This window comes from Strigops habroptila, chromosome 2, assembly GCF_004027225.2.
Source record: "Strigops habroptila isolate Jane chromosome 2, bStrHab1.2.pri, whole genome shotgun sequence".
Classification (NCBI taxonomy): Eukaryota; Metazoa; Chordata; class Aves; order Psittaciformes; family Psittacidae; genus Strigops; species Strigops habroptila.
The window spans coordinates 49,089,131-49,116,527 of record NC_044278.2 but is presented as its reverse complement, the minus strand read 5'-3'; the positions used below and the strand labels follow the sequence as shown (position 1 = coordinate 49,116,527).

General features: G+C 39.1%; 1 protein-coding gene across 3 annotated transcripts in view; it reads right to left on the bottom strand.

The window, feature by feature from the left end:
- Positions 1-27,397, bottom strand: part of MID1 (midline 1) — a 265,230-nt gene that overhangs the window by 28,925 nt on the left and 208,908 nt on the right. For all 3 annotated transcript variants that reach the window (XM_030476901.1, XM_030476899.2, XM_030476900.1), the window contains exons 4-7: positions 17,312-17,419; positions 14,034-14,182; positions 10,252-10,379; positions 412-555 (exon numbers count right to left, since the gene is read on the bottom strand). In XM_030476901.1, coding sequence (XP_030332761.1) covers positions 412-555; positions 10,252-10,379; positions 14,034-14,182; positions 17,312-17,419 — 529 coding nt within the window. The remainder of the gene's footprint in view (positions 1-411; positions 556-10,251; positions 10,380-14,033; positions 14,183-17,311; positions 17,420-27,397) is intronic.

The following is a 27,397-nucleotide window of genomic DNA, read 5'->3' as shown; positions in this document are numbered from 1 at the left end:
CAGTTCTGACTAATGACCAGTTCAACAGAGGCTCCCGAGTGCCTGACTTGACCAAAGGAACTGAGGTCTTTGACCCTGCTACATTGGCAACAAGGGACCTAGAACATAAGAGGCAAGTCCTGTTAACATGGGCAATACTTGTGCTTTTGGGAATATGTACTGGTTTTAGTCTTCGAAAGCTGCCACTATATAGCAGTTCTAGAAAAGACACAAGAAATTTTAACTGGATTAATTCTGAATTAGAAATTATTTTGAAACTATTATTGGTTTGGATTTAAAATTTTGTCATTAGATCTTCCCAGAAAATATTTTCTCATTTTGTTCTTGACATACATATTTATACTTAAAGGCACTTGTTTTACAGAGAAACAAAAAGGAAACAGAACTAGAGAATAAATGGTTTATACTTACTAACAACATTAGCTTGTCCAGTGAAGATGGTGTACTGCAGCTCATAAGAGACCACGCTGAACTCATCATCTGATGTCCAGTGGACAGTAATGGTATCATAAGAAGCTGTACAGAGCTCTTCTCGAATGGTGGGTGGGTTGGGAGCTGTGAGATACAACAGAGGAGGCTTACTAACACAATCACTAAAATATTTATGCTCGCACTTGAGATTAGGGGATGCATCTGATGTATGAGTTTGTAGCTATGCCATCCAACAGGATTTTCAAAACCTTTTTGCTAATTCTAGTAGCAACTTTGTTTATCAATAAATTGGAACAAAGCAATTCTTACTATTAATATTAACCACCTACAAACTCCAGATTTTGGAAATGTTTTGTATTAAAGTAGCTTTAGTTTCAGATGCTGTAGCACAAGTGATGTTTGTGGTCACATTAAACCATGATTAAATGGGTACAACTGACATGTTACTTTTTCTAGGATTGTTCTGACCACGATACCAAAACTATCAAAGTTTCATTGATGCATATGTCAAGAGGGAGAGTCAACACTCTTCACTGTTGACTTGAAAGCAGTGTTTGCCTAGCCTATCCTACCAGAGAGTGGCATAAATGGTATTCAGAAAATATAATTTTGGAGAAGCTTCCAAACACTCATGCCTTCATGCTCAACATTCTCCACTCTACAAGTTCATTTTTATTTATTATTTCGTAGCTATTTTTTCTGATACAGATGCACAAATTCCTGTTGGCTCCACAACTCAATTTTTTTCAGCTTTACATAAAGAGTTCTTATCATAACATCATGACTGTAGGACTATTACAACCTTATCTTCAACAACACTGCTGATCAGTTAGATAATGTTGGAAAACAATCCAAACACTTTAATTAAAAGTTAACCCTCTGGTGTTTTGTTTTTGGTTTTGGGTTTTTGTTTTTTTTTTTTTTTTTTTTTTTACTCAACAAGTAAGATCCCTGGGTAGCAACCTGTACATTCTTCTCCCATATTAACACACAGGTTTGTTTTAAAGACCTATTTAAAGAAGTGAAACTTGAGGCAAACTTCTTAGGTCTAAATTTTCCTTGTTTGCATTCTTTACAAAGCCACACACCTAAATAAGAAACCTATGAGTTTTTCTTTGAGTGACTCGTGAGCCTTCCTGCATGCTTGTTTGGGAGGGAGCTTCATTCCTAATTATCTTCCCTACATGCCACCATCACACAAAAAAAAAAATTAAAATCCTTGTGCCTAATAGTATTCCTCCCAGCTGTCACAGAGTGAGAAAAGAGTGCACTCAAGCTGAAACAACCAAAATATGCCTGTATTAAACAAAAAGGAAGGCTACTTTGAATGGTATTTTTTGCTGCCAGTACTTTAATTTCTGTGAGTCACAAATAATTGTCTCAAAACCAGTCCCTATGATGGAATTCCACCTTTACTTTTGCAACATCATATTTTTACGAAACATCTATTTTACTTTCCATTAAGTATTTTTGTAGTTCATGTCCCTGGTTTACTGATGTATGTTCCCAAGGATTAAAGTGCAGACACATTTCCAAGCAGCCTCTTTCAATCAAGGGGCATAAGGAAATGTTCAAATGTCTTTCATGATATGGCTATGATTTGTGATGCTCTAAATACTGTAGCATGGAAGGTTACCAATGCCCTTTTTTTTTTTTTTTGTAACTAGGCAGAGGAATCCTTGGGACAGATGGGTATTAATTAAGAGAAAGAGAGAAATGAACTAAAATCAGAACAGTTGTTAAGGAGGGGAATATAAACAGAAGGATTAAAAAACCCCAAAACCTTCTGGAAAGATTAGTGCTGAAGTTTAGAGGTTATGTTCTAACTGAGGCCAACAAATTGTTCTGAGAGCTATGCAGTACTGCATTGGTCCTGTTAGTCATGTTTCAAAAATGTACCCAGCAGAACAAACACTAGAGCTTTCCACTTGTCCCTCCCCAAGCTGAGGCTTCATTTTCATATTTTGCCTGTCCTTCAAAGGCCAAAAAAAAGAAAAAAAATTAATTACAAATATACAAGTGAATCCATTTTTTTGTGTGCTAGTATCCCACTAGTCTTCTTCAGTCATCTCCTGCACATAACACAGCAAAACCTTTTCCTTGAGAAATGTACTTGTTACTACTACAACACAGATAATAAATATTAATTTATGGAAAGCAACAATTACTGAAAGTTTCATGAACTGTAAACTGCATTTCAATAGCACCTAAGTGTCTTCAGCTCGTTTGAAAATGACAGCCTAAGTTCTCTTTTCATATGTACACCTGTCTGGCCTTATGGCTGGAGATTTACAGGCCTTTGTGTAATGAGAATGACAGAAAAAAAGAGATTTGACCTAAACAGGCTGTCTTTTCACTTGCTTTTGTGATTAATCCACACCCACCTAAGACTACACTACATGAAAATCAGCTTGTTAGCAGTGCTCATTTCGTAAACTACTCAGAATAAACCAAAATATACCTGCTTCTCCTGCAGACAGGCAAGGAAGTCTATATGCAAATATTTTATTATGACTTTCAAAATAATATAGAAGTCTGACTGCCAAATTCATCCTTCCACAGCATATACACCTTTGGAGAGCATAAGTCATTAATGCAATTAAAGAGATTGACCTTAATCAGTTATCTTCATTATCTGATAGGCTGTGATTTGCTTATCAAATTTACTAGTGCTGATACAGAGCTCAGGTGCCACAGGGAAAGCTCTACAGAGCCTCCAAAGCCATCTCAAGGCTGCACTGACAACTTCCCCAGCATGGCCTTGACTCCACTGGTGTGCTCCACTACTGCTTAAGAAGAGGAAGCCCAGCATGTTTCCAGCACAGCAGTGGAATACAGAAAGCCTCATCCACTGTCCAGTTCTTTTTTCTGGTGGAGAAGCAGTGATTGGCCCTGAGCCTTTCCAGTCCATTTCAGCGCGAGGGCAGAGCACTGAGTCACAATTAAACAAGACTGAAATTTGACAACAGATCTGTTAATAATCTCAGTTATTGGCAGCCTCCTGTCTACAAACTGCTACCCAATGTCTGTGAGAGCTGAAAAAAGAGAAGCAGCTCTTAAAAACCCCAAATTTACAGCACTCTGTGGTGAGGGAAACTGGAATCAGTGCCAGCAGACTTAGCAGGGCACAATGAAAGTGGTCTAATGAATTGCTTCCTAACACCTATAGTTCTTCTTGGTCATGGGGCAGCAGTCTCCATAGAGAATCGGGGCAAATATCTGAGACTAGTGAATGCTTCAGTCAGTCTGACTGTCATCCACCTGTATTCATGAATCAGTGCTCTGTGACAAGACAGAAAATCATTGCTGAAGGCTGTTTCGGTTCATTTGTATGACTTCGACTCAAAACTTCACAGGCACACTTAAAAAGTCAGAAACCATATATGAAGTGCCTGAAAGGCAGCAATCAATATTTGAAAAGCAGTTTCTTGAATTTGTTTCCAGCATTAACTGACCTTGTGAGCATACCGCCCCCTTTCAACCAGGTCAGTCTAACCCTCCTTTCAATGTCATCTGCATGGCTTTTGCTCTAAAGCCATGTGACACATGGTCTGTACACCTGAGACACAGTTTAGGGAAACTGCAACCTCTCACTGGTGAATCCTAGCATGAATACAGCAGCTCCTGGGGGACTATTGAGACTACATCCTCTCACTACAGGATCACAAAGATTGACTAGAAACGCCTCAATTTTGTTTTATTTGCTCAGCCTCCACCTCCCTGCTGTCATGGGGTGATTGACTTTGTTAGGGTTCCTTATGGTTTTTGAAACTGAGTGCAAAAGGAAGATCTAAACCATCCCCTTGCTGGTATGAACATGAGAGAGTTGAGCAAGCTGCTCTTGAACTTCTCTCAGCTGCTCATTACTGGCTCCATGGTGTATCATGACACTGGACTGAACCAGTGAACTGAACCAGCATGCAGGAATTTGGAAGGCACAGTTACATCAGGTGTGTATACAAATTTGATGTATTAGTATCATGTCATGCATGAGTTGGCACTGAGAGCTCAGTCATGCAACCATCTGGACATAGGTTTTGGGTAGACCAGAACTGTTCAAAAAGAACAGAATGAGAAGAGATTATACCCAAAGCATGAGACTGCACTGGCTGGAGGTTTTTGATCTTCTAATACTGAAAGAGTTAAGAGGAATGACAGGTTGTAAAGGATTTCCAGAATTAAGTTGTTTTCATGTGAAAAAACTGCTGGCATATGCTAGGCAATACGTATTTCTTTGTGCAGTCATAGCTAAAGTGATGCATGAAGAAAACTTATCATCGTTTCAGATGGGATTTCTGAAGCAGGATAAATTTCAAGGTCAAAGAATAGATGTTCCTGCAATTGATTTCAAAGTATTAAGACACAGAACAAGTATTTTTGATTCACAATGGATAAAAGAAGTCTTTATGGTAGTAATATTGCGCAGAGAGTTTGCAAGTCATATGCATTGCCTGAATGTAGCTAGATACATGTTTGAAAAAGATGAGTTCCAGATGAAGAGCTTGAGCAACTGGCAAGATAAGAAAGTTTTCAAAAGACATCAAGGCTATCTATACAGAGAATAGAAGTCAGAGGAAGATTAAGGGTATTGTTTTAATATACTGAGCTTGACATTTCAATGTCTGGTGGGCAACTTTCAGAAAGATATCGGAGATTTTCATTTGGATAGTAGAAGCTTTTGACAGACAGCTGTGTAAATGATAAGCACAAACTAATTAAATTCATATTTGGGAAGGAAATAGCCTAGGAAGAAAGAAGGATGCAAATTTCAATATGCCACATTGAAAAGCGGGGCTGGGGAGATGGAGGATGAAGACCATCTGACAAAGAGAATACTGGGAAGAACCAAAGGAGAAGAAAATCTCCAGAAGACAATCAAGGTCAACTGCTTCAAAGACAAGTGACAGCAGAGAGAATGAAGCTAGAATTTAGGCTTTGAGTTTTTGTTCAGAAGCAGTACACATGATGGATATAAGATCGGCTTCTTCACTTAATTCACAACACAGATGTACCACTAGGACTTAGAAGTGGTCTTCATTTTACTTAACTGTGAAACATGATAAAAGTAAAGGCCAATTCACTCTGTCATAAAGTTTTCAGTTTAAGATCTATGAAGACTCCATGCACCAATCTGAAAGGGGTAAAATAAAATAAATCTTCCTCCAGAGTTTCTGAGCAACAACAGAGAATAATGAAGAGTATTAAACTGTTGGGACTATACATATACACATATACATTACATATATACATATACTTACATAAATGTATTTTAACTGTATTTTGTGTTCAGATAATTTAGACACATATTTTTGCCATTGCAGCCATATGCTATTTATTAACACAAAGAAAAAAGCACAAAGACAGAGCCAGCTAAAATTGTTCTTCACTGGGTATCAAGGGCAAGGATAAAATTGGTAGATTAGGAAAAAACCAGCTAAACTGCTTGATACTTTTCCAAGTTTCCTTAGACTGCATTTTAAGCAATTTTTCAAGAGTATGGATGAGGTAGGAAGAAGGCAGAAAAGAAGCTGTGCAAATGACACAGCCAGCATGATGGACAGCGGAAAGGATCTTTTTAGCAAGATGACCCTTTGTTTTGGCACAGATACAACCTTCATTTCCTGTAGTGTGCAGCAGTTAGGGTGGTAGTATTGGCATATAATGTACAAAGGGGAAAAGACCTGGGGGGTGCGGGAACAGACTACTGGATAGAAATCACCTTGTATAACTTTAAAGATCTAAGGCAAAATTATCTGTATTTAAATGAGTATCTCTAGCCTCTGTTTGAAGCCAAGAGGGAAAAGCAGACACCTCCAGAATGAGCTGATTTGATCTATGTGCCTTAAAATGAGGTGGTTATTCCTCTTCTTCAACTATAAAGGAAGCTGAGGCTGATTATTTTATAGGTAAATCCTTAGGTTAGGGCAAATGAGTTTGGCTTTTTATTAATAACTCTTTTAATTTCCTTGGATTTTTGTAATTTTGGGGGTGAATACCCAAATTCAATAACCCATGGTGGCAAAATTCCAGCAGACTTTGGGGAGAGGCAGACATCATAACATTTCACTGGTACTGTATAAAAAGTTCAAATGACTCTCGCCACATTATTATTATGTATTATTTACTCAAGTATGTGTTAAACACTAATTATATTCATCAGTTACACAGTGATACAGAAATTTCTTGCAGATAAAATCTCTCTTTCAGATATGGCAAGAACCCCACAGGTCTACAGGGCATGAGGGGTACTGCTCTGTGCATGCAGACAGTCTTGCTCTTCCCAGTATTCATCTGTTCACTTATTCATTAAACAGTCTAGGTTGGAAGGGACCTTTAAAGGTCATGTATTCCAGCCCTTCCCTGCAATGAGCAGGGATATTTTCAACCAGACCAGGTTGCTCAGAGCCCTGTGCAACCTGACCTTGAATATTCTCAGGGATAGGGCACCTACCACCTCTCTGGGCAACCTGTCCCAGTGTTTCACCACCCTCTTTGTGAAAAAAAAAAAAAAATCTTCCTTATATCTAGTCTGAATATACCCTTCTTTAGTTTAAAACCATTACCTCTTGTCCTATCACAACAGGTCCTACTAAAAGTTTGTCCCCATCTTTCTTATAAGCCCCCTTTAAGTATTGAAAGGCCACAATAAGGTCTCCTGTAAACCTTCTCTTCTGCAGGCTGATCAACCCAAACTCTCTCTGCCTTTCCTCTGAAGAAAAGCCAGAAGTCAGCCCTCTGAATGGAAAAGATCCAGTGGTTGGCAATGAGGAGTCTCCATGCTCTCACTTCTGAAATAACACAGGTATATCTCCTGCAAATCAGGCTAAGAGAATAGGTCCAGGAAGTGTTTTCAAGTGGTTTTTGAACAGTGCTTTGTGACTTTCATTGCAAATTCTTGCTGTTAACAGCAGATGCTTAAAGATCCTGCAAAATGAAAACCTATCCTGTCTCTCTTCTGTTTTCAATTGAACTGGAATGAATTGTTCTATTCTGGCATTGAAATCAAAACACCCTAAATTACAGTAATTTGTATCTCTTTGTGAGTCATAATATACTCTAAGATGGCACATTACTCAGACCTTCACTAATGGTCTAAACCTGCAGGCTTCTTCAGGCCCAAGCTCTCTGAAAAGTGAGCTGGGGATCTGCTCTGTGGAGTACTCATCCCACACCCTGGCACAGAGCACACTGCGTGCTCTCTAGTCCCAGACACAGAGAGGTCCTCTGCTTCTGTGATGCGGCAAGTACGCAGTGTCAATGGCATAGGAAAACATCTTTCAGTGCTGAGCCTTTGATGTTAATTGTTTGAACAGTTCCCGGTTGCTTATGGAAAATCTGCCAGGCTGCAATCTGCCACAGCGAGAAGGCAGCCCCAAGGGAGAGGGTAACACGTGGAGCATCTGTCTCCTGGGAAATGGGATTTGGTCCCTGCTCTCCGCCCTCTGGCTGCTCCAGGCTGAGCTCCAGCTGTTCCTTCATTTCATTCTGCTGCAGTGGCATTTAACCATTTCTCACTCTCACTTGCCCACAACGTAGTGGGGAGGAATGCAAGGAGAGGAGGTGGGAAATCATAGAATCATAGAATAGTTAGGGTTGGAAAGGACCTTAACATCATCTAGTTCCAACCCCCCTGCCATGGGCAGGGACACTTCGCACTAGACCATGTCGCCCAAGGCTATGTCCAACCTGGCCTTAAACACCGCCAGGGATGGAGCATTCACAGCTTCCTTGGGCAACCCATTCCAGTGCCTCACCACCCTCACTGTAAAGAACTTCTTCCTTATATCCAATCTAAAGTTCCCCTGTTTAAGTTTGAAGCCATTACCCCTTGTCCTACCACTACAGTCCCTAAGGAAGAGTCCCTCCCCAGCATCCTTGTAGGCCCCCTTCAAATACTGGAAGGCTGCTATGAGGTCTCCACGCAGCCTTCTCTTCTCGAGGCTGAACAGCCCCAACTTCCTCAGCCTGTCTTCATACGGGAGATGCTCCAGCCCTCTTATCATCCTCGTGGCCCTCCTCTGGACTTGCTCCAACAGCTCCATGTCCTTTTTACGTTGAGGACACCAGAACTGTACACAATACTCCAAGTGAGGTCTCACGAGAACAGAGTAGAGGGGCAGGATCACCTCCCTTGACCTGCTGGTCATGCTTCTTTTAGTGCAGCCCAGGGTACAGCTGGCTTTCTGGGCTGCAAGCGCACACTGCTGGCTCATGTTAAGCTTCTCATTAACCAACACCCCCAAGTCCTTCTCTGCAGGGCTGCTCTGAATCTCTTCTCTACCCAACCTGTAGCTGTGCCTGGGATTACCCTGACCCAGGTGTAGGACCTTACACTTGGCTTGGTTAAACTTCCTAAGGTTGGCATCGGCCCACCTCACAAGCGTGTCAAGGTCCCTCTGGATGGCATCCCTTCCGTCCAGTGTACCAACCGGACCACACAGCTTGGTGTCATTGGCAAACTTGCTGAGGATGCACTCAATCCCACTGTCCGTGTCGCCGACAAAGATGTTGAACAGGACCGGTCCCAACAGGGATCCCTGAGGGACACCACTCATTACTGTTTTCCAACTGGGCATCGAGCCATTTACCACAATTCTGCGTGCGGCCATCGAGCCAGTTCTTTATCCACCGAGTGGTCCATCTGTCAAATTGGTGTCTCTCCAATTTAGAGACAAGGATGTCATGCGAGACAGTGTCGAACGCTTTGCACAAGTCCAGGTAGATGACGTCAACTGCTCTGCCCCTGTCCATCAGTTCCGTGGCTCCATCATAGAAGGCCACCAAATTGGTCAGGCAGGATTTCCCCTTAGTGAAGCCATGTTGGCTGTCACCAACCACCTCGCTGTTTTTCATGTGCCTTAGCATGTTTTCCAGGAGAAACTGTTCCAAGATTTTGCCAGGCACAGAGGTGAGGCTGACTGGTCTGTAGTTCCCCAGGTCCTCCACCTTCCTCTTCTTGAAAACGGGGGTTATATTACCCTTCTTCCAGTCATCGGGAACTTCACCTGACTGCCATGATTTTTCAAATATGATGGACATTGGCTTAGCAACTTCATTTGCCAGCTCCTTCAGGACCTGCGGATGGATTTCATCAGGTCCTATGGACTTGTGCACCCAGTTGTGCTCTGTAGCACCTAATGTTTCCTGGGGCATTCTGGGGCTGCTGGGGGTAATATATTCAGGTTTAAGAGGTAAAGTGTATTGGGTTTATGTGCAAGTTATGAAGGACTGTACCCCATGGAAAGGACCCATGCTAGAGCAGCTTTTGGAAGACTGCAGCCTGCGGGAAGTCCACAGGTTGGAGAAGTTCATGAAGAACTGCATAGCGTGGGAGGAAGCCCATGCCAGAGCAGGAGAAGAAGGTGAGGACTAAGAAGCATTAGAGATGATGTGTGATGAACTGACTGCAACTCCCATTCCCTATCCCCTTGTGCAACTTGGAAGGAGGAAGTAGAAGAGTGGAAGTGAAGTTGAGCCTGAGAAGATGGGGTGGGGAGAATACGTTTTTGGTTTTGTTTTTATTCCTCAGTATCCTACTTTTACAATTGATTGTCAATAAATTACATTAATCTTCCCCAAGCTGAGTCTGTTTTGCCTGTAGCAGTAATTGTGGAGTGATCTCCCTGTCCTTATCTTAATCCATAAGCTTTTAATCTTATTTTCTCATCCCATTTTACTAAGGAGGTGGAGTGAGAGAGTGGCTTGGTGGGCACCTAGCAGCCAACTGAAGTTAACTGACCACAGAAAGAAACGAAGAAGATCCAATCACTGCTATTTTGAGAGGAACATATGATAGTAGCAGCTGGAGAAAAAAATTACCTGTAAGATAATCAAGGCATTCCAATAATTTCTTCTCCCTGGTAAAATCAAGTGCGAAGGTATCGAAAGTATCGTTGAGATTAATTTCAGGAATTAGAACCTGGGAAGATGCAGTTGCCATGGAAACCCTACAATGAAAAGAAGAACTCTTTTAGCATGCAAGACAACAACTTTGACATCAAGGTAGGACCTGACCATTATGATTGCTATTGCTTCTCAAGAAGCTTGACAAAAACTTTTACACGTATTCTATTTATATGGTTTAAGTTAGGAGCTTCTCCTGACACTTATTTTTGCAAGCAAAACCTCCAGTAAAAATCTCTTACTACTCAGCTTTTGCCTAATATGCAGTGTCCTGTAAGTTTTTAATAAAATATTGATTAAGCAACAGTATACTTTGAATTGTCCCTTCTAGTCACCCATTGAAACAAAGTAGCAATAGCACCTTTTTATCTGTGTTTTAAGCAATCCTGAGAGATTCTGCATCTCTCCCAACCCTTGTTTTCCCAAGCAGCTTTTTGCTCCAGGCATTCCTTGGCACTGCTGTCCCAAGGGCTTGGTGCAGATCCCCTACACCTCCTGAGTTGTTCAGCACAGCACACTGCTGTTAACTTCAAAAGCACAAGGGAGAGATAAAACAAGCAGATGTCAGCAGTTTATTTTGAAAGGCTTTTCCCTCCAAAGCATGTGTGTATACTTAAGTTTCCTCCAAAACTGAAAAGTTTCCTTGCCCACTTCATTTCAGGAGCAACATCCACTTTTTGTCTGTCCAGCTGTATTAATTTAAAGAGATGAGCTTTCACAAGAAAACAGGCACCAGGATGGATTGATTTTTCAGGTCCTTCAGCTATGGACTGATTTTTCAGGTCCTTCAGCTTGGTATCTCAAAATACATGTTACTGGAGAGCTGAATACTGGATATGTTTACAGCAAGTTTGGTCCATTTAAGCAAAGAGATTATTAGACCTCATATTATACCACAGAACTTTGTTCCAGTTTGGAGGTAAACATACAACCATGCACACAATGCATATCAGTTTTCTATCACTCATGACACATCAGATCAAAATATTTTAATTGCTTCAATTAACATTTTTCCAAATTACAGTATTTCACTGTAGACAGGGCTAAAATTTGGCTACCAGGCCAAATGCTTCCCAAGAGCTGTGTTTTCATATCTTTCTTGTGTAGTATTTTAGGAAAATACAGTTAGGAAAGTAAAAAACTGAGCTGCACATCCCGTTGTCTTCAGCATAGTCTTCAAAAACTGTGCTGAGGAGGTTTCCTAGTCAATAATTCTTGTTGTACGGTTTTCAGTACTGTTCTCTTGCAGCTGTGGTTGTAGAACGTAGTTTGAAGTAGATCCTAGTACAGGTAAAATGTTTTGGTTGGGTTTTTTTAGAGAGGATAATTGAAGTGCTTTTTGCCCCATGTCTTTAGAGGGAAAAATTCCTTGAACTCTTTCACCTCTTCTTTTTATTCTCCCTCATCCCCCAATAGTTTGTCTGCAGTTACACTATGGCATTTTTACACCTAGTAGGAAAAAAACCACATGCATTTCTTGGAGCAAACTCAGGGTGATACACCCCTATGCAAAATTAACAAAGGCCTTGCTGACACGCCAGCGTGAGGTATCTAAGATTAAGAGCTTCTTTTTATACCTCCATAAAGCACACATAAGAAGACCATACCACCAGGCCCTTTTGGACTGGTGTTTGGGGCTACACAAACAGTGGGCTGTGAGTACATGTGTTAAAGCCAGTTTTTGGTGAGCTCAGCAGTTTGCAGTTTCAGGCAGCATGTCACCATGTTAGATTTAGAGGATTGAATTTCCTCTTGTAATTCTGCCTGCTCTGTCTGACGCTACTTGGTAGGAAAGGGTTTTATAGGATAAATGTGTTTCTCCCACTGTAAATAATGCACGACCTATATTACTGTAGTGCATGTAATGTCTTTGCTTACATAGTTACCTGTTGTGCTTACAACAGAGAATATTATACTGCAATTACTTTGAAATATGTGGATTAAGAAATGCAATGAGCATAATTTCAGGAGACTGTTTTAGTTGCTGGAGCTCAGGGCCCTGGAGAGACTGTTACATGAGCACTCTAGAAGCAAACAAAATATTGCTCACTACATGAGAACTCCGAGTATTACATGTGGGGAATAATTTATTAATCAGACTTAGTCTTTTTTTCCACTTGCAATTTGTCTACAAGCACTTGGTGTTTTTCCCCCCCAGTTTTATTCACTTGATATGATTCTCTGAATTTCAAGGTGTTCACAGCCATCTCATTACAGACAGCAATCTGTGATAGTCAAGAATTAGGTCTGATTGGGCGCATATGTCAGCTGGTCTCATTTCTGCATTCTGAGTGTCTCTCTTGTGACTGTATTTATGATGCAACTGTTCCTGTTTACAAGTTCAAAATGGAGCTTCTCTTAATATTCTCCAATAGTCAATTACAAAGCTTTGTGTCTCCACATGTTTCTGCCCTACTGCTTGTTCCCCTGAATACTGAAAAAAGGACGCACCCCCCACCTTCAGCTTTTTACTCATCATACTCATATGGTAGATTTACTATCAGCTTCAGTTATGATGCCACAATGTACCTTGATGACAGAATATAAACCAAGATTTAAATCTGACAGATCACGTGATCCATTGCCTTGCCTTCCCTTCCTTTGCCTTGCTTTTCTCAACAGATTTTCAATTTTCTGAATCTGTAATGAGCAACATAGTGTTGCTGGCTTATTTATAAGTTGATTAAATAGCTTTGTTGAAACCCTATATTCAGAGGATCTGCATACAGCACTCTAGCGTAAGTGATAGACTTAAAAGAGCAAATAATAAAAGCAGGGAATTTAATGCTTTAAATCATCAAAAAATGGCTGGCCAATGTGAAGATATAATGTGAACCCAGAGATTAAAAAATAGCTAAATGAATGAGCATAATCGTTATAGTTTTCTTCTTCACTGTCCGGATACATTCTCTTTTTTCTTTTTTGTTTCTCTGACTGATGGCTGAACAGGCTGATAATTCCAACAGACCATTTTTTCTTCAGAAAATACTGCTGAAATTCAGTGTAATGTTTCAGCCTTTACAGTATCGCACTGAAAACCAGACCAAATTTTCTGACAGCACAGATTTCTGGAAAGACTTGCTCGCTTGTTTTTGACTCCTTGATATATCTGGCATGCTGAAAAGGAGCTAGGATCCTAGAAGCATTAGAAATTTCCTGCACCCAGGGACTCAACACAGCAGCTGCCATAACTTCTGGACACTCAGGCTGTTGAATCTCCGACTGTTTGCGTGGGCTGCATCAGAGAGGCATGTTGCAGGTTCCTAACGTTACAAATTTTGTTACCTTGCCGCTCGTTATTTTGTGAAGAATATGAATCCATTAAGATAATTGAGAATTTCTTCTAAGGAGTGTACTTGCTGACTGATTTCAGCCTCCAGAAACCTGTTTTTTTTTTTTGTATGTTTAGCACCTGACATCTACTTGGCAACCTCCTTCCTTTGTGCATGCTATCACTGTTCCGACTCATTTCGCAACCTTCTTTGACTGATCCTCTTTTCGAAGAAATGCTTTGATTTAGCAGTACAGTAAAGTCCTTCCCACTCTGGTGCAGCACAAAGTAGTGTTTTGGGGGAACGCGTCAATTAATCCCCTGCCTTTGACCACATCTGTGGTGGGACAAGACAATACAGCAACTATGAGAACCTGTCTGCTTTAAACTGAGGTTTTTGTGTTTTTTGAGAGGACATCTTCTTTACCTTTCAGTGATATTTTTAGCAGTCTGCAGGAAGCGAGCATGGTCATTCTCCTTCAGTGACTGTTCAGCCTGAGAGATGAGGGATGTCGAGCGCTCAATGCACTGTTTGCAGTTTGCAATCTGCTGAGCCAGTTTTCTCAACCTCACCACCTAGAGTGGAAACATAAGAAAACGGTCACATCTCTAAGGTCACAAATCATAATTGCATTTGCACTTCTGAGGCAAAGCTGGAATGCAAAGGGGAAGTTAAGATGGATGGCTTCGCTGACAAGAGCTGCTTTCACACTAGCTTGATGGTGAGCCCCATGTAGCCACGTAACATTTTTAATAAGGGGACAGGCACAGCCTTTCTGCCTCAAATTTTCCACATGGAAAACAACAGGGGAGAGCCAAAACAAGCACAGCTGTCCTACTTTCCTACAGAAGAAACGTCATTTCCTGGTACTTTCTGCTTGTGTGATAACTAAGGGCTATTTAGATAACCATTTCCCTGAAGTGATGAGATCTGTGTTAAAGGCATCTTATAGATTAACTACTTTTCTTTTTTTCCTATTACTGAGGAGAGTTTCATAAAAAATAATCTGAAAATAAATTTGACAGAAAAAGGTTGTTCAATTCTACTAGCAACACACCTCCCCCCTTTTCATTATGTGCTTTTAATCAAACAGGGTGTTTTCTTGTTGGATATTTTTAACTGGACAAAAGTGCAGTAGTGCTAGAGAGCTAGCTGATTGTTATTACTGCAAACATATGTGCTGAAGACAAACACAGTAGATGTGACTGTAAACATTAGCTGAAAGGTTAGGGAGGGGCACAGCCAATCCTCTATTTAAAGACAATGCTGGCTAGCAAAACTTCAAGTTCCTGAAAGTTCTGGGAGTTTCTCCCATTGTTATCACATCAGGATCATAGTTTGAATAGGAGTAAGAAATAGGAAGGAAATGAAATAATCCTGGAGTTTAGAAAGACATTAAGACCCAGTTACATGCAAAATGAGAAAACTTACAACCAAGTGGATTGGCAGAAATATCTAAATTTATAATCAAGATAACATTTCCAATCTCAGCAGTTAGGGCTCTAGCTATGAAGTTGCTGAGTTTAATTTCAGATGTAATTGCATCCTAGGCAGAGATAAGGGTATCTTAGTGCACCTACCCAACAACAGAAACTAGTAGGAAAATAAACCTTTTGGAACACTTTCAAAAGGAAAACACTGGCCAACTGATACTGTCCTGTAATATTGGTATTTCTTCTAAATATAGAAACAATAAAGGGAGAAAAATGGTGGGAAAGCATAAAGATTTTGATAATGCTAATGTTCTGATAAGCTTCTAGTAGGGACTAATGCCATAATGTTTTCTCTAACTGCGTTTGCAGAGATTACTATTGGGTCTCCACAAGCCTAATCAGGGAAAAGTTCATTGCAGTATTAAGTAGCTCATCTCTTTACTTACTTATTGATTAACGAAACTAAAATAAACTGAAATAAATGCTACCTTGTGAGCTTTTAGCAATTATAAGGCATGTCATGATTTGTGGGTCTATATATGAACAATGTTTTTTGTTTGTTTGATTCTTTTTCTATCTTCTTGAAGAAGTTGAATGATGATAAACTTTAAAAGGAAGAGTCTCATCTCACCAACTCCCCACCCACTCTCCCAATGGCAGGAATGATGTCTGCACCAAAATTATCTATCTGTTTGATATTATTTGTTTGTTTATTTTCCCTGTTACATGCTCTGTGAGAATTTGTAGGGTTTGGGTGATAGGTGAGATTAAGGATGGAGCTCTACCACAGTGTCAGGCTCATGTATGTGAATCTGCAGCCTTGCAGGCATAGCTAGGACTATACCTATTTCCAGCTCTGTATCCATAACTATAGTCCTAAAGACAAATTCATCATGCACTACCTTCCAGAAAGATTCTTAGTCACGGGCCCTCTTAAAAAGATACATTGGACAGAATTTCCTGTGGCTTTTCACATGGGTGGCTTGAAGGCCTGAAAACTTTCAACATACGTAACATTTGGAGCAAAGCATTCCAGAACTTTACTGGACCTCCACTGATACCACTTTTGGTTGAACAAAGTAGAACAAAGAATAGGGATAGATTCTGGTATCTGCTATATTCAAATAAATTTGGAGTCAATTGTATTATAAATCTTCCATGCTCTAATGGACATCAGAACACATCTTTGCAAGCAATAGATTTTTTAAAAGCAACTCATGTATATAGAACAAATCCAAATTAGTGGAAAGTTTTCTGCTTCATTGGAAGCACAGCTGGTCTCACTGCACCGAGAACCAGAGTTGAAACAATAGTGCAGAAGGCCATCTTTTCAATTTTGAAGGGAATTATGTTTTGTTAACAGCATGAGGAAATTCAGGTTCTGTCACACAGCATACAGTACCTGTGGTTTCAAACGTGTTTAAGTCAGCCCTTGCCTACAGGCTTTTTTTTTCAAGTTAATTGGAATATCTTGACAGCCACATGAACCATTTAACCTGCTCTTGACATTATTCCTTTCCTGAGCTTTTCCCACACAAGAAGAGTTTATATTTGACTTAGTTAGTTTAGCAGTTAAAGAGTAAACACCATGAACCTAGAAAATAAGGATATTAATTCAACTCTAATGTGTTTCTGAGTTAACAGGTAGCTAGCAACATGTGTTGTAACTTGAATATCAGAGATGTTTCCTGTTCAATACGTTTGTCGCTAATAATTGTGCCTCAGTAATTAGAAATGCATCCTTCATTGCATTCCTGCATGTTTTTGAATAACTTTTTTTGTAAATAAGTTAGACTTCCTATTCTTAAGGATGACGACTGAAACAATTTTTTATGTTATAATATTTTAACAAATAAAGTATCTAGACTAAAATATTCATGCAGATAATTGACAGCCATGATACCAACTGTTGTGATACTTTGTGAAAATAAAAACTTTGGAGGAAACACTGTCAGCCATGTAACAGAGTGAAGGAATCATTAATTAGTCATCATTTTATTATCATTTACTGATGGTGGCATAATTTCTGTGTTTACCCTCAAAAATCATAATCACATTTAGTAAAGTAAATGTCAAATAAAGTGTTGAGGTCTAGCATACCAATCTATCAAGATTGATATATATTTCATTCTTCTTTACATGAAAGCAGCAGCACCCAGGACTACATAAGGACTTTTACAAATTTGTATTAGTAGTGCCTGAGGTCAAAAATCCAGAAGTATGAGGAAGCAGTATTGACCTACTTATGGTCTAAAGAAGAAAAGCTTTTACCTTTCCTTCCTTGATTTTGGTTCCAATTATTTGTCGTCTTTGCTGTATTATTTCAATGAGCTGGTCACATTCTTCCATCAGCTTGGTTTCTTGACGGGATGCATTTACCTGCAAAGCAAGCCATTATGATTAGGAAAACCTTTGACATTTTCCTTTTCCCAACTAAAAAACTGCCATTTCTAAAATATTAGTTTTGGTGTTTGGTTTTTTTTTTCCTCTCCTTTCTCTGTATAATCTCTATGTTATTCTTCTTTTCCCTGTCTTGGATTTTGTGAAATACTGAAACAAGTCTAAAGGTCTTGTTTGTAGGAGATAAGACTTGCAAATAGATACTTATCAGTTATTTCTAACTCAAGTGAGAAAAGGTGGTCCTGTGAGTTCTGAGTGATGTCAGTTACAGCAGATATCAGTGAGAAGTGAAGGCTCTTCAGGAGCTGCTTAACTCAACAGTTGTTTCAAGCCGTATATAGGACTGCAGTAAATACTAATTCATGTAAAAGCAGAAGTACTGCATCAGACAGTCCATCTAGTGAAATATCCTGTTAGTGCCAGCATCTACTAGTAAAGCATCTTAGGAAGAAGTCCCAACATACATGATGATATCTGTGATTATTTTCTCATCCTCTATCCTTTTGCAGCTCAGAATTTTCTTGAACCAGACACAATTTCTACATCATTACTAATCCTCAGAAGAGTCATCTGTGGATTTTTTTAGTCTCTTCTTCAGCCCTTGCAAACTTGAAGTATGCCCACCATCCTACAGCAGTGTGCACCAGCACTTAACTCGCAGTCAAGTGAACTGCCTCCTCTAGAGGTATTTGAACCTGTCTCCTTCCAGCTGCATGTAATGATCCCAAGTACTTTTACTGGAAAGGACAGTGAACTACTGGTACCTATCCACAATCTCTGTGCTGCTTGTGCTTTTCCAGATCACTATAAAAGAAGTCTTCTTACATAGAAGACTCTTCAGTGATTCAGTTTTCCCTTGTATGAAAGTTGTACCATACCTTCAATCATCCTTCTTTTTCTTCTCTGAAACTTTGCCAGGTCTATCATCTCCTTTTTGATATGGGGAACAGAACCATACTAAGTATTCAAGGTGCAAACTATGGAGTGGCATAGTGGCACGACAGGTTCTCCACTTCATCTTGGTTACTTTCATAATGGTTCCTAAAGTTTGATTTGCTGAATTTGCACTTGAAAATATTGTTTATTATTTTCATTGTCCATATAGTGGTTCCTGAAAAATTCAAACCAAAGATACCAAAGATCCAAACGACATTACCAAGTCGTGTGTATTGACTCTTTATTATTACCACTTTGCCTCATGATAGATAGAAAATAATATCTGTACTATTCATGTAGTTTTCTACAGTATAAATATATGAGCCAGTGAAATTTTTTAATGCAAAAAACCTCACATCTATGGAAAATATTGACTTTTGTGAAAAAATAAGAAAACTTCAAATGGGAAAGTTTTGGTTCTCAGCTGAAAATGTTTTGTTTCTGGGGAAGACTGATTTTTTTGCAGTGAAAAGTCAACATTCTATATGACAAGAAAAACGTACTTCCCCACCAGCAGTACTATGTATATCTTACATGTATGGATAAAGAGTCAGAGAAAAAGGCAAAAAGTTCTAATCATAGAATAAAGAGAAATTTAAAGAAGTGATTTCAGAGCTGTTTCCATTTGCACTTTTCTGAGAAGGTGGAACAGCCTTCATCTCTGCATCCTAGACCAATCGCTTCTAGGTTTGTCTAGGGCCATGTCACCTTTTATGTTGAGCTAGTAAGAGCTAGTGTGAGCTACAGCAGGGAATAGTTCCAGGTGGCAAGTAACTATATAGTAATTATAGCCTCCCCTTGGTTATTTTTCAGTCTGATGAATCCCTTGATCAGCCTCAGCCTTTATTTTTTTTTCTTCCAACAATATGTTTAAACATGCATTTACCTGTAAGCACATTATGGAGCTTATTAAGATTAAGCAAATGCGTATATATTGGAATTTGGACCATGGCCAATTTTACAAATAACCTTCTTATGTGAAATCCCCCAGGCAAAGAGGGAACTTGTATACAAAGGCCTGTTTTCATTAAGGTTTTGGATTATCCTTCTCAAATCTTCATAAAATTAAAGTTGATTGCATATTTTATAGGCTTAACTATTAATTAAGATATCAGGATTATAAAGAGAAAATATATTTGTTTCTGGAAGGGATCAGATGGCTCTGAAAGTGCTGGGGAGATCTGCAGACAGTAAGTGAAGATGTAGTAAGTACTTCTACAGTGCAGTTTTAGGTGCCTGTTTATCTCCTTACATTAACTCTTTGCTCTGCCTGTCTTCCCACCATGGTCCATAAGGAGAGATAGAAGCAGCTCACCCAAAGCCTCTGGCAGCACCAGTGTCTCTCCACTGACCACTCAGGGAGCCTAGAAGTCAACCACCACTGTCCCTCCTATTCTTCCTCTTCTCGTCATCCCACCACTCTGTCTGCATCACACCCTTCCGTCATGAACCGTATTTTGGCATGAAATTCTGCAGAGCTGTTTTCAACATGCTGTCCAGCGCACCAGTTTCCCCAGCCCTGACTCCAGTTTCACTAGTGGACTAAAATTCCACCAAGGAGCAGGGAATCCCAAATGAGCTCAGTCAGGGGCAGCGATTATATCCAGTGTACATGGGAGCAACTCCGTCTGTGTCAGATCTGAGGTCTGTTCCCACCAGAGCCAACTTTGGCACTTACTTACAGTAGCGCTTCACAGGTTTTTTGAGTAGCTTCCACCCAAAGTGTTACTTCTATCACCATTTACATCACTAATTCATTTTGTTGAGCACATCTAATTAATCTTTGGGGTAACTGTCATGAAACATAGAGTTACAGGAAGGTTAAATCAACATCATTTAATGCTCTGATTGAATAATAACATATTAATTAAATCTTAAAACCTTCTAAGAAAATAAATGCATGGAAAAAAACTTTGGATTTCTTGTGCACTGACTGTAGACTTTTTCTTTGAAATCTGAAAAGTTTACTCTTTCATAAACTTCATTTGAAGAAATTTCCAATGTTATTACTCGCACAAGCTTATTAAAAGTGAAAAGAATATTCCAAAATTATTTGAAATGTCTGAGCTTTATATGAAAACCCCCACATTTAATCTGGGGGCTTTTCTCAAGTTGAAATACTCCTTAATCAAATTTTCAGCCTACAAGGCCTCTGATTCAGTAATAACTTTATAATTGAGCACATGCCTAGCTTTAAGTACACCATATTAACTGTAGCCCTAAAGGGACTATTTGTGAGATTACCATTGAATATTATTTACTTGTATGTTTCTGAGGAGTCATATGTCAGACCAAAGAGCCACAGGCATGGAGCAAGGCTTCACTGTACAGGTGCTACAGAAATACCAGAATAAAGCTCTGCCTTCTGCTTGAGTCCTTTGATGAACAGCAACCTTGACAATAACTTCCAGCTGGGGCTGGCCAAGGAATGCGAGTTCTGTCTGGTGAAAATATTTGAGGTTTTACATTCTACATTTTTCCACATTAAAAGCAAACCCTCTTTCCAAGGAGTTCATTAAAAGTCTGGAGGCTCACTTTGGTTGTGGGAGGTTCTGAACCATAGAAAGCAGACTTCATCTGGGCTTCCCAGATGAATAATGACTCTCTAATCTGAGATATCTATTGCTTGAGAGTTTATGCTAGACTTTAGGACATCTTCTGTAAAAAATATTACTGATATAAATACACTTCATTTTGGAATCAACCAATTCCTTAAAATCCATGTACAGGACTACTTCAATTCTAATGCTTTGTGTTTTGTGGTATCATTTTTATAAACTTCTAGTCCATTCAGTTAGTTTTAAAGCTGACTAGGAGGCCTTGTTATGATTTAGCAAAAATGATGACTTTTCTACTACAAACAAGCAAGAAAGGACTGATTCTAGTCATGCTGGTTTTGTGGTGAATTTATTCCTATTTCTGTAATATCCAAAGACCTCAAACAGTTTACTGAAAAAAATAAAAAAGAAGTAAAACCATTCAGGGTTCTTTCCAGGTTTTCTAGAGAGATGGATAGGGGCTGCTGGCCCTTGCCTCAGGGAGTGGTTGTAGAAAAAAAAGAAAAATGGGGGTTCCTCAGATGTCTGACAGGGAGCTGGATACAAGCCCTCCTGACCCGAAGGGGAGAGCAGGCCAGCTGTTCTGAGCTCCACAAGCTGAGAACTGCTTTGGAAAGTGTCCTGCTCTCTGCAGAGGCTTCCTTGGCTTTCATCTTCAGAGACCTAAGTTAAATTGCAGCTCAGGTCGTAAGAAAATGAATGTGGTGGTTTCAAAGTCCCTAGCAGATGTTTGGGAAATCACAGAACTACAACATGACTAGAGGTTCAAGGTTACAGGGGAGCTTCTACGGGCAGAGCGTGAGAGGGCTAGATTCATACCTGTGAAAACTTTCTTAAATAATATACTGGAATCAAAGGATTTTTTAGTGAATTTTCCTTGCAGAAGCAAAACTTTCCCTCTGAGACTCCTTATGGGTGAGGCAATTTTGTCCGCAAGTGGAAATGAACATGTGACTTTTTGGCAAATAATCTCTAAAAGTCAAGCAAAATAAGATACCCTAAATTAGGGTGGTCTGCTTTTTAAAGACTACACTCTCTGGGATAATTTCATCAAAACCAGAGTAAGTTTTATTCACTAGTCCTCCGCTGGTTATGCAAAATGGAAGAAAGTAGGTTGCATAAAGATTGTGATCTCTGGAAAGTGGGGTATGAATTTGAGTTTCAGCTTTACTATTTAAAAATGGTCTCAGTGCCTCGAAAATAATTTCTTTGCAACTGTGGCCATACAAGTAAGGAAGAGATATCAACTTTACTTTATGTGTTTGAGTTCATGGTTATAGAATTACTATATGCTCACAAATAAACAAAACTATCAGAAAAGCAAATTGCAATGATTCCACTTAACAATTATAACATCATTGCCACATATTTCACTCTAGATTTTCAGCCTGAATTCCTTCTTATACCAAACCTGGAAACAGAAGAAAACCAAAATCAAACAAAAAACCAAACTAAAGTGATGACATATTATGTCCAGTACGTCTAGGAAAACTTTCTTGTCATGTTTTCTTGGATGAGAGTGTAGATGAATTAAAGAATTATACTCAACTAAAGAGAGGCCTATTATTTTTTTAATTACTCCATGTTGTAAAGCAAAAAACTTTTCTTCATAGAGTCCCATACATTGAAATAATCTTTTAACATCATCCATGTTTCATTAATTTATTTAATGAAATACAAAGGATAATGACTAATATGCATTTATGAATACATGTCTTCTTTTTCTTTTTATGAATGACTGGGCTGAATTAAAGCCATGGATTCAAACTTCTTTCACTTCATATGCCTGTTTGATATTACAGGTTTATTCAGTTTTGTCTTCTGTAGAGCAAAAGCAACTCTTGGAATAAAGCTTTTTCAGAGTTTATGCAGTCTAAGTGTAAAACTGATCTTATCTATTATGATAAACAATGCCTTTGGAAATATGTGATATTAATCATATTGCCATCTGAATGGATCACCTACAACTCCTTTACTCCGAATCAGTGCAAAAGAAAAAGGAATAGTCATCTCCCATTTCAAGTGTGCCAGAGGCTTTGTTTTTATTTGCATTCCACATCTATCTCTAACTAAGAGAACTGTGTTTAGAGGCAGTCTTGGAGCAGGTTAAACAAAGGTCACTGCTAAAATACAGCAACTTACTCTAGCTACTTAGGAATTTTTGTGAATAAAGAATTGGCCAGGATATCTAAACTGCTTTAGGTCAGGCTGATAAGACTATCTGCCCCAATCTTGACTAAAAGTAAACTTTTTTAGAAGTTTTAAATACTCGTGTTACTTACTAAAATATTATTTTAAAGTTTTTTGTCCCACTGTGCTTTGAAGCACCTTGTTGAGAAACTAACCAGCAAGATACCTAGCAGTCCTCTGGCGACATTTACAATCTAATCACAAAACCAAACCAAACCAAAAGTTTCATGGAAAACAAATTGTTTTTATAGGAATTCCACTAAAAACATAAAAAATCTTAAACTCAGGTGATCTGGAAAGTTCTCACAAAGAGCTACTCCATGTATGCTTGTGCTGACAGCTATAAAGCCCATCAACTAGGCTTGCCTCAATGAACCAAGTATTGTTATAAAACACAAATGCAGCATCATGTTGGAACAATAGCTGACATTTCTCAGGATAGGAAAGCACACAGGAGGAAAGACATTTATTGTGAGACACACCACTGTTTCACAGTGGATCCCAGGGTTAAACTGCCCTGGGATCATGCTGCCAAAAAGAAAAAAGGTATTTCCTGTTTTCCACAGAAGCTGGTGTGGCCACCTGGGGAAGTGGCTGAGCTCACCTGGCTGACACAATGGGGAGGGCAGAAACAGAGGTGGGGAGACTTTGGGCAGCAATGAGGCTTAAAATCAGATTAAGCTGTTTGTTGAACTAAGCCCTAAGAGGGATGTAGTTTTTTTAAAATGCAGTAAAAAGGTCATATTAATAATTTATTTTCAGTCATTATTTTTGTCCTTTACGTGAATCCTTTCTTTGAACCTAAATAATAAAAATATTTTTGAATTGAACAATATTTGCTTATTTATTGTTTTTATTTTGGTTTGCCTGCTGACATTAAGCTTTTGTTTTGCACTGAGCAAAATATTTCACTTAGTGTGTTTCATTTAGGGTAGAAAACCAAAAACAACTAAATAATCATTGAAGTTCAAAGGACTACCCATCCTTTGATGAAAATTAAGCCAGTGCCTTTGCAACCAACAGTTTAGTGCTTAAAACTCTCATCCAGCATCTGGGGTCTTTAGCCTAGTGTTTAACATACTCACTAGAGGACCAATGCTTTTGGTCTCCTTGCTGCTCTAATTGCAGTTTAGCTGTTTATGTTAGGCAGAAAAAGAAGGAACTCAGGAGTATTTTGTTCCCATAAAGGTAAATGTCACAAAGGGCTCCAAAAAGTAACAACATTGTGACTGGCAAGTTATATTCTCAGATGGCAGGCACAAAATATTACCTGCTCCATTAGTTAACCAGTTAAATAACAGTGAACTAAACCCCATTTTCTTGTCTAAGGACAAGGTTTTTCAGGAATATTCATCTAACAAGAATGTGAACACATACATGTGTATGGATGGGAGACAGAGGGAGAGATGGAGTGAAAGCGAACTGGCCTTCTTAAGAGACAATGGCAAGCGCTGCTATTACTTTATATACAATCCGTGTGACCTATTATCATAATTATGACACCAATTTCCAGAAATTGCAAAAGAGTTGTAGATGCAACAACATATTCCAGCACATGCCATAAAATGTTTGCATAACTGCTGCAGTTCTATATACGTATAGGACCACCTACACATTTAATTAATAATTTGTGAAAGCAATCAAATAATTCTTAAGCCAAATAATATTTGACTACTAGGCTAGGGCTTACTGGGCATGCAACTTAGGACACCCTTGAATGCATTTTCTATATTGCCACATGTCATGCAGCATGTTTTGTCAGTTTTTAATTCTGAAATTTCTCCTTTTTCTAATGCTATATAAAATTAAGACTCTGACTAAAGCTTACTTGAGATTTTCATTGAATGGAATCAAGTTTTATGAGAATGGAATTAAATGGAGAGCTAAAGTAATTAGAAACCAAAACTAGATCATGCCATACGGTTCATCTAAATAATGTTAATAGAGAAAGTGTCTCTTGTACTCTCTCTCTTTAGAAACTGTCTTCGGAAAAAAATGCTGTAAACTCCTCCCTAGGGTTTTATGCACATCATGAAGTTTGCTAATTACTCTCTTATTGAGAGCAAGAACTTCCAATTTCCTTCAAGTCATATTTTCCAGTTTCACCAATCAAAAAATGTCAGTTACTTCCAGCACTTAAATATAACAAATAAATATAACTGCTGAACAAACATCTCCACAAAAATGGAAGATACGGGGGCAGATGAAAAAGCTACTTTCTGTGGAGCTACTTTCTGTGTTACCTGTCCCATATATTTCACAGTGATGATAAACACTTACTTAACCAATTGCCCCTTTCCTACTGTCTAAAAAAAATCCCCAACACCCCAGCAAAGTAAATTCCTTATTCCAGACTGTCAGTGGTTACCTTTGTATGACTATGAAGGCCATTTGCTGCAATTCAGACACCAGGATTTACATACAGATTTTCCTAATGAGGACTTCTCAGTTTACTTGGGCTTTGACTGAAATGGTCCCAAGTCTCAAGAAAAGGAGTGAGTGCCTTGAAACTTAGTGAAAGCAGAGTAGTTGCTGGTTTTTATTGTCACAGACAAAGCCTCTTTATTGCTTGAGTCTCCTCAGGGGATCATGCTGTCAGACTAGTTTTGATTTTGCTATTCCTCAAGTAACAGAAATGCCATTTGTATCTTATATAAAAACTGATGAAGACATTTTGTTACAAAATTTGAATAAGCTATCTTGTAGCTCAAGTTTGTATTGAATTGTAGTTCAATACCAGAAACTTGAATTTTAAGTATTTATAATTTTCCCATTTGACTAATTTCTTTTTGATGAGACACACACACAAAAAAGGCAACAGTAGGATTTCCCAGGTGCTGCCATCTTCTCTTTATCACTTTTGCACTACTGTTGTTAACACTGATTTAAATTGTGTCTGATAAGTGTGTGTTCAGTATCTGAGCTAGTGAAAGAAAGAGTCTTCCAATATACTACTCCTTGGTTTTGGGTTGGGTTTTTTTTTTTTTTGCAGGTGATTATACAACATGGCTATAAAAAAACCCCTTTGACACACACAAAACCAATTTTTGACTGGGAACTTTATTCTGAGATTTAGGCTGCAGCAAATCTTTAGACGTGAGCTAGAAACTTTGCATTTCCATTACAAATATAAAGCAAAACATGTTGCAGTTTGAGGGTTATATAGTTAGAGGAAAATGCTTTCCCTTCTTCATACAACAAAAAACGATTTTGCAGCAGTGTCCAGAATTTGCTTCCTATGACGTTTAGTGAATTGAAAGCAAAACAAAACAAACAGAAAGACTGAGATACAGATGTTATAAAGCTATCTACAAGCAAAACCTATTTCCTTTCCCCTTCCCCCTAGATAATTGCTCCAATTTTTCTTCCAGCTGAGTTCAGATTATGTTGCTGGCTAACAGATAAGAGAAGCTTCATGGTATTGACTAAATAACAGACATTTAATCATGTATTTCCTAGAAGAGATGAGAAAAAAGTCCAGAAACAAAACTCAAATTGCTTAGAAAAAAAAGAGTAACTGGTAGAGGAGGCTCATGCTCATATTCGTGCTTTATGCCAATAAATGTAATGATCTAAAGGATGTTTGCAGAAGCCTCACACATTCATAGAAGCAACGTGTCTTGGGAACTATGTCAAAGAAACAAATTTGCTGTGACATAGCACTTTGTCAACCAAGGAAACTTGTGAAACTAAAAGCAAGGGGAGAACTTAAGCACTTACAGAATTAAATCCTTCTCTGATTCATGGCTAAATCCAGAGCGGCATACAGATGGAAAAGGCACAGGACAGCAGAGCAGGATGCAGCCCCCATTGCCTTGCATGTGGCAGGTGTGCAGGGGAAGGTGGAAGTGCTGAAAGGTGCTGACGCTCCTCCAGCACATGGCAAGAGGAATGGAGACCTGGCAGTGGGTTGGTATGGCCACAGGAGTGCTGTCACAGGGATTAATCTATATTGGCATATCCCAGGCCTGTCAATCCCAATTTTACAACAGTGGTTTTGGAAGATTTGTCCAAGGCTTATAGAGAAATTTTAAAATATTCACACGAGCAATTTGCATAGCACATTTGTTATGAGCGAATTACTGTGGCTGTGTTTCATCCAGTGAGACTGGACCCAGCAAGACCCTTTTCTCCCTCTGCTGGGGTAGAGGGCTTGTACCTAGGCTGTTAATTTATGCCAAAGCGTAAATACAGAAACATATAACTGTTAGGGTTGGAAAGGACCTTAAGACTATCTAGCCTGAACCCCCCTGCCACAGGCAGGGACACCTCA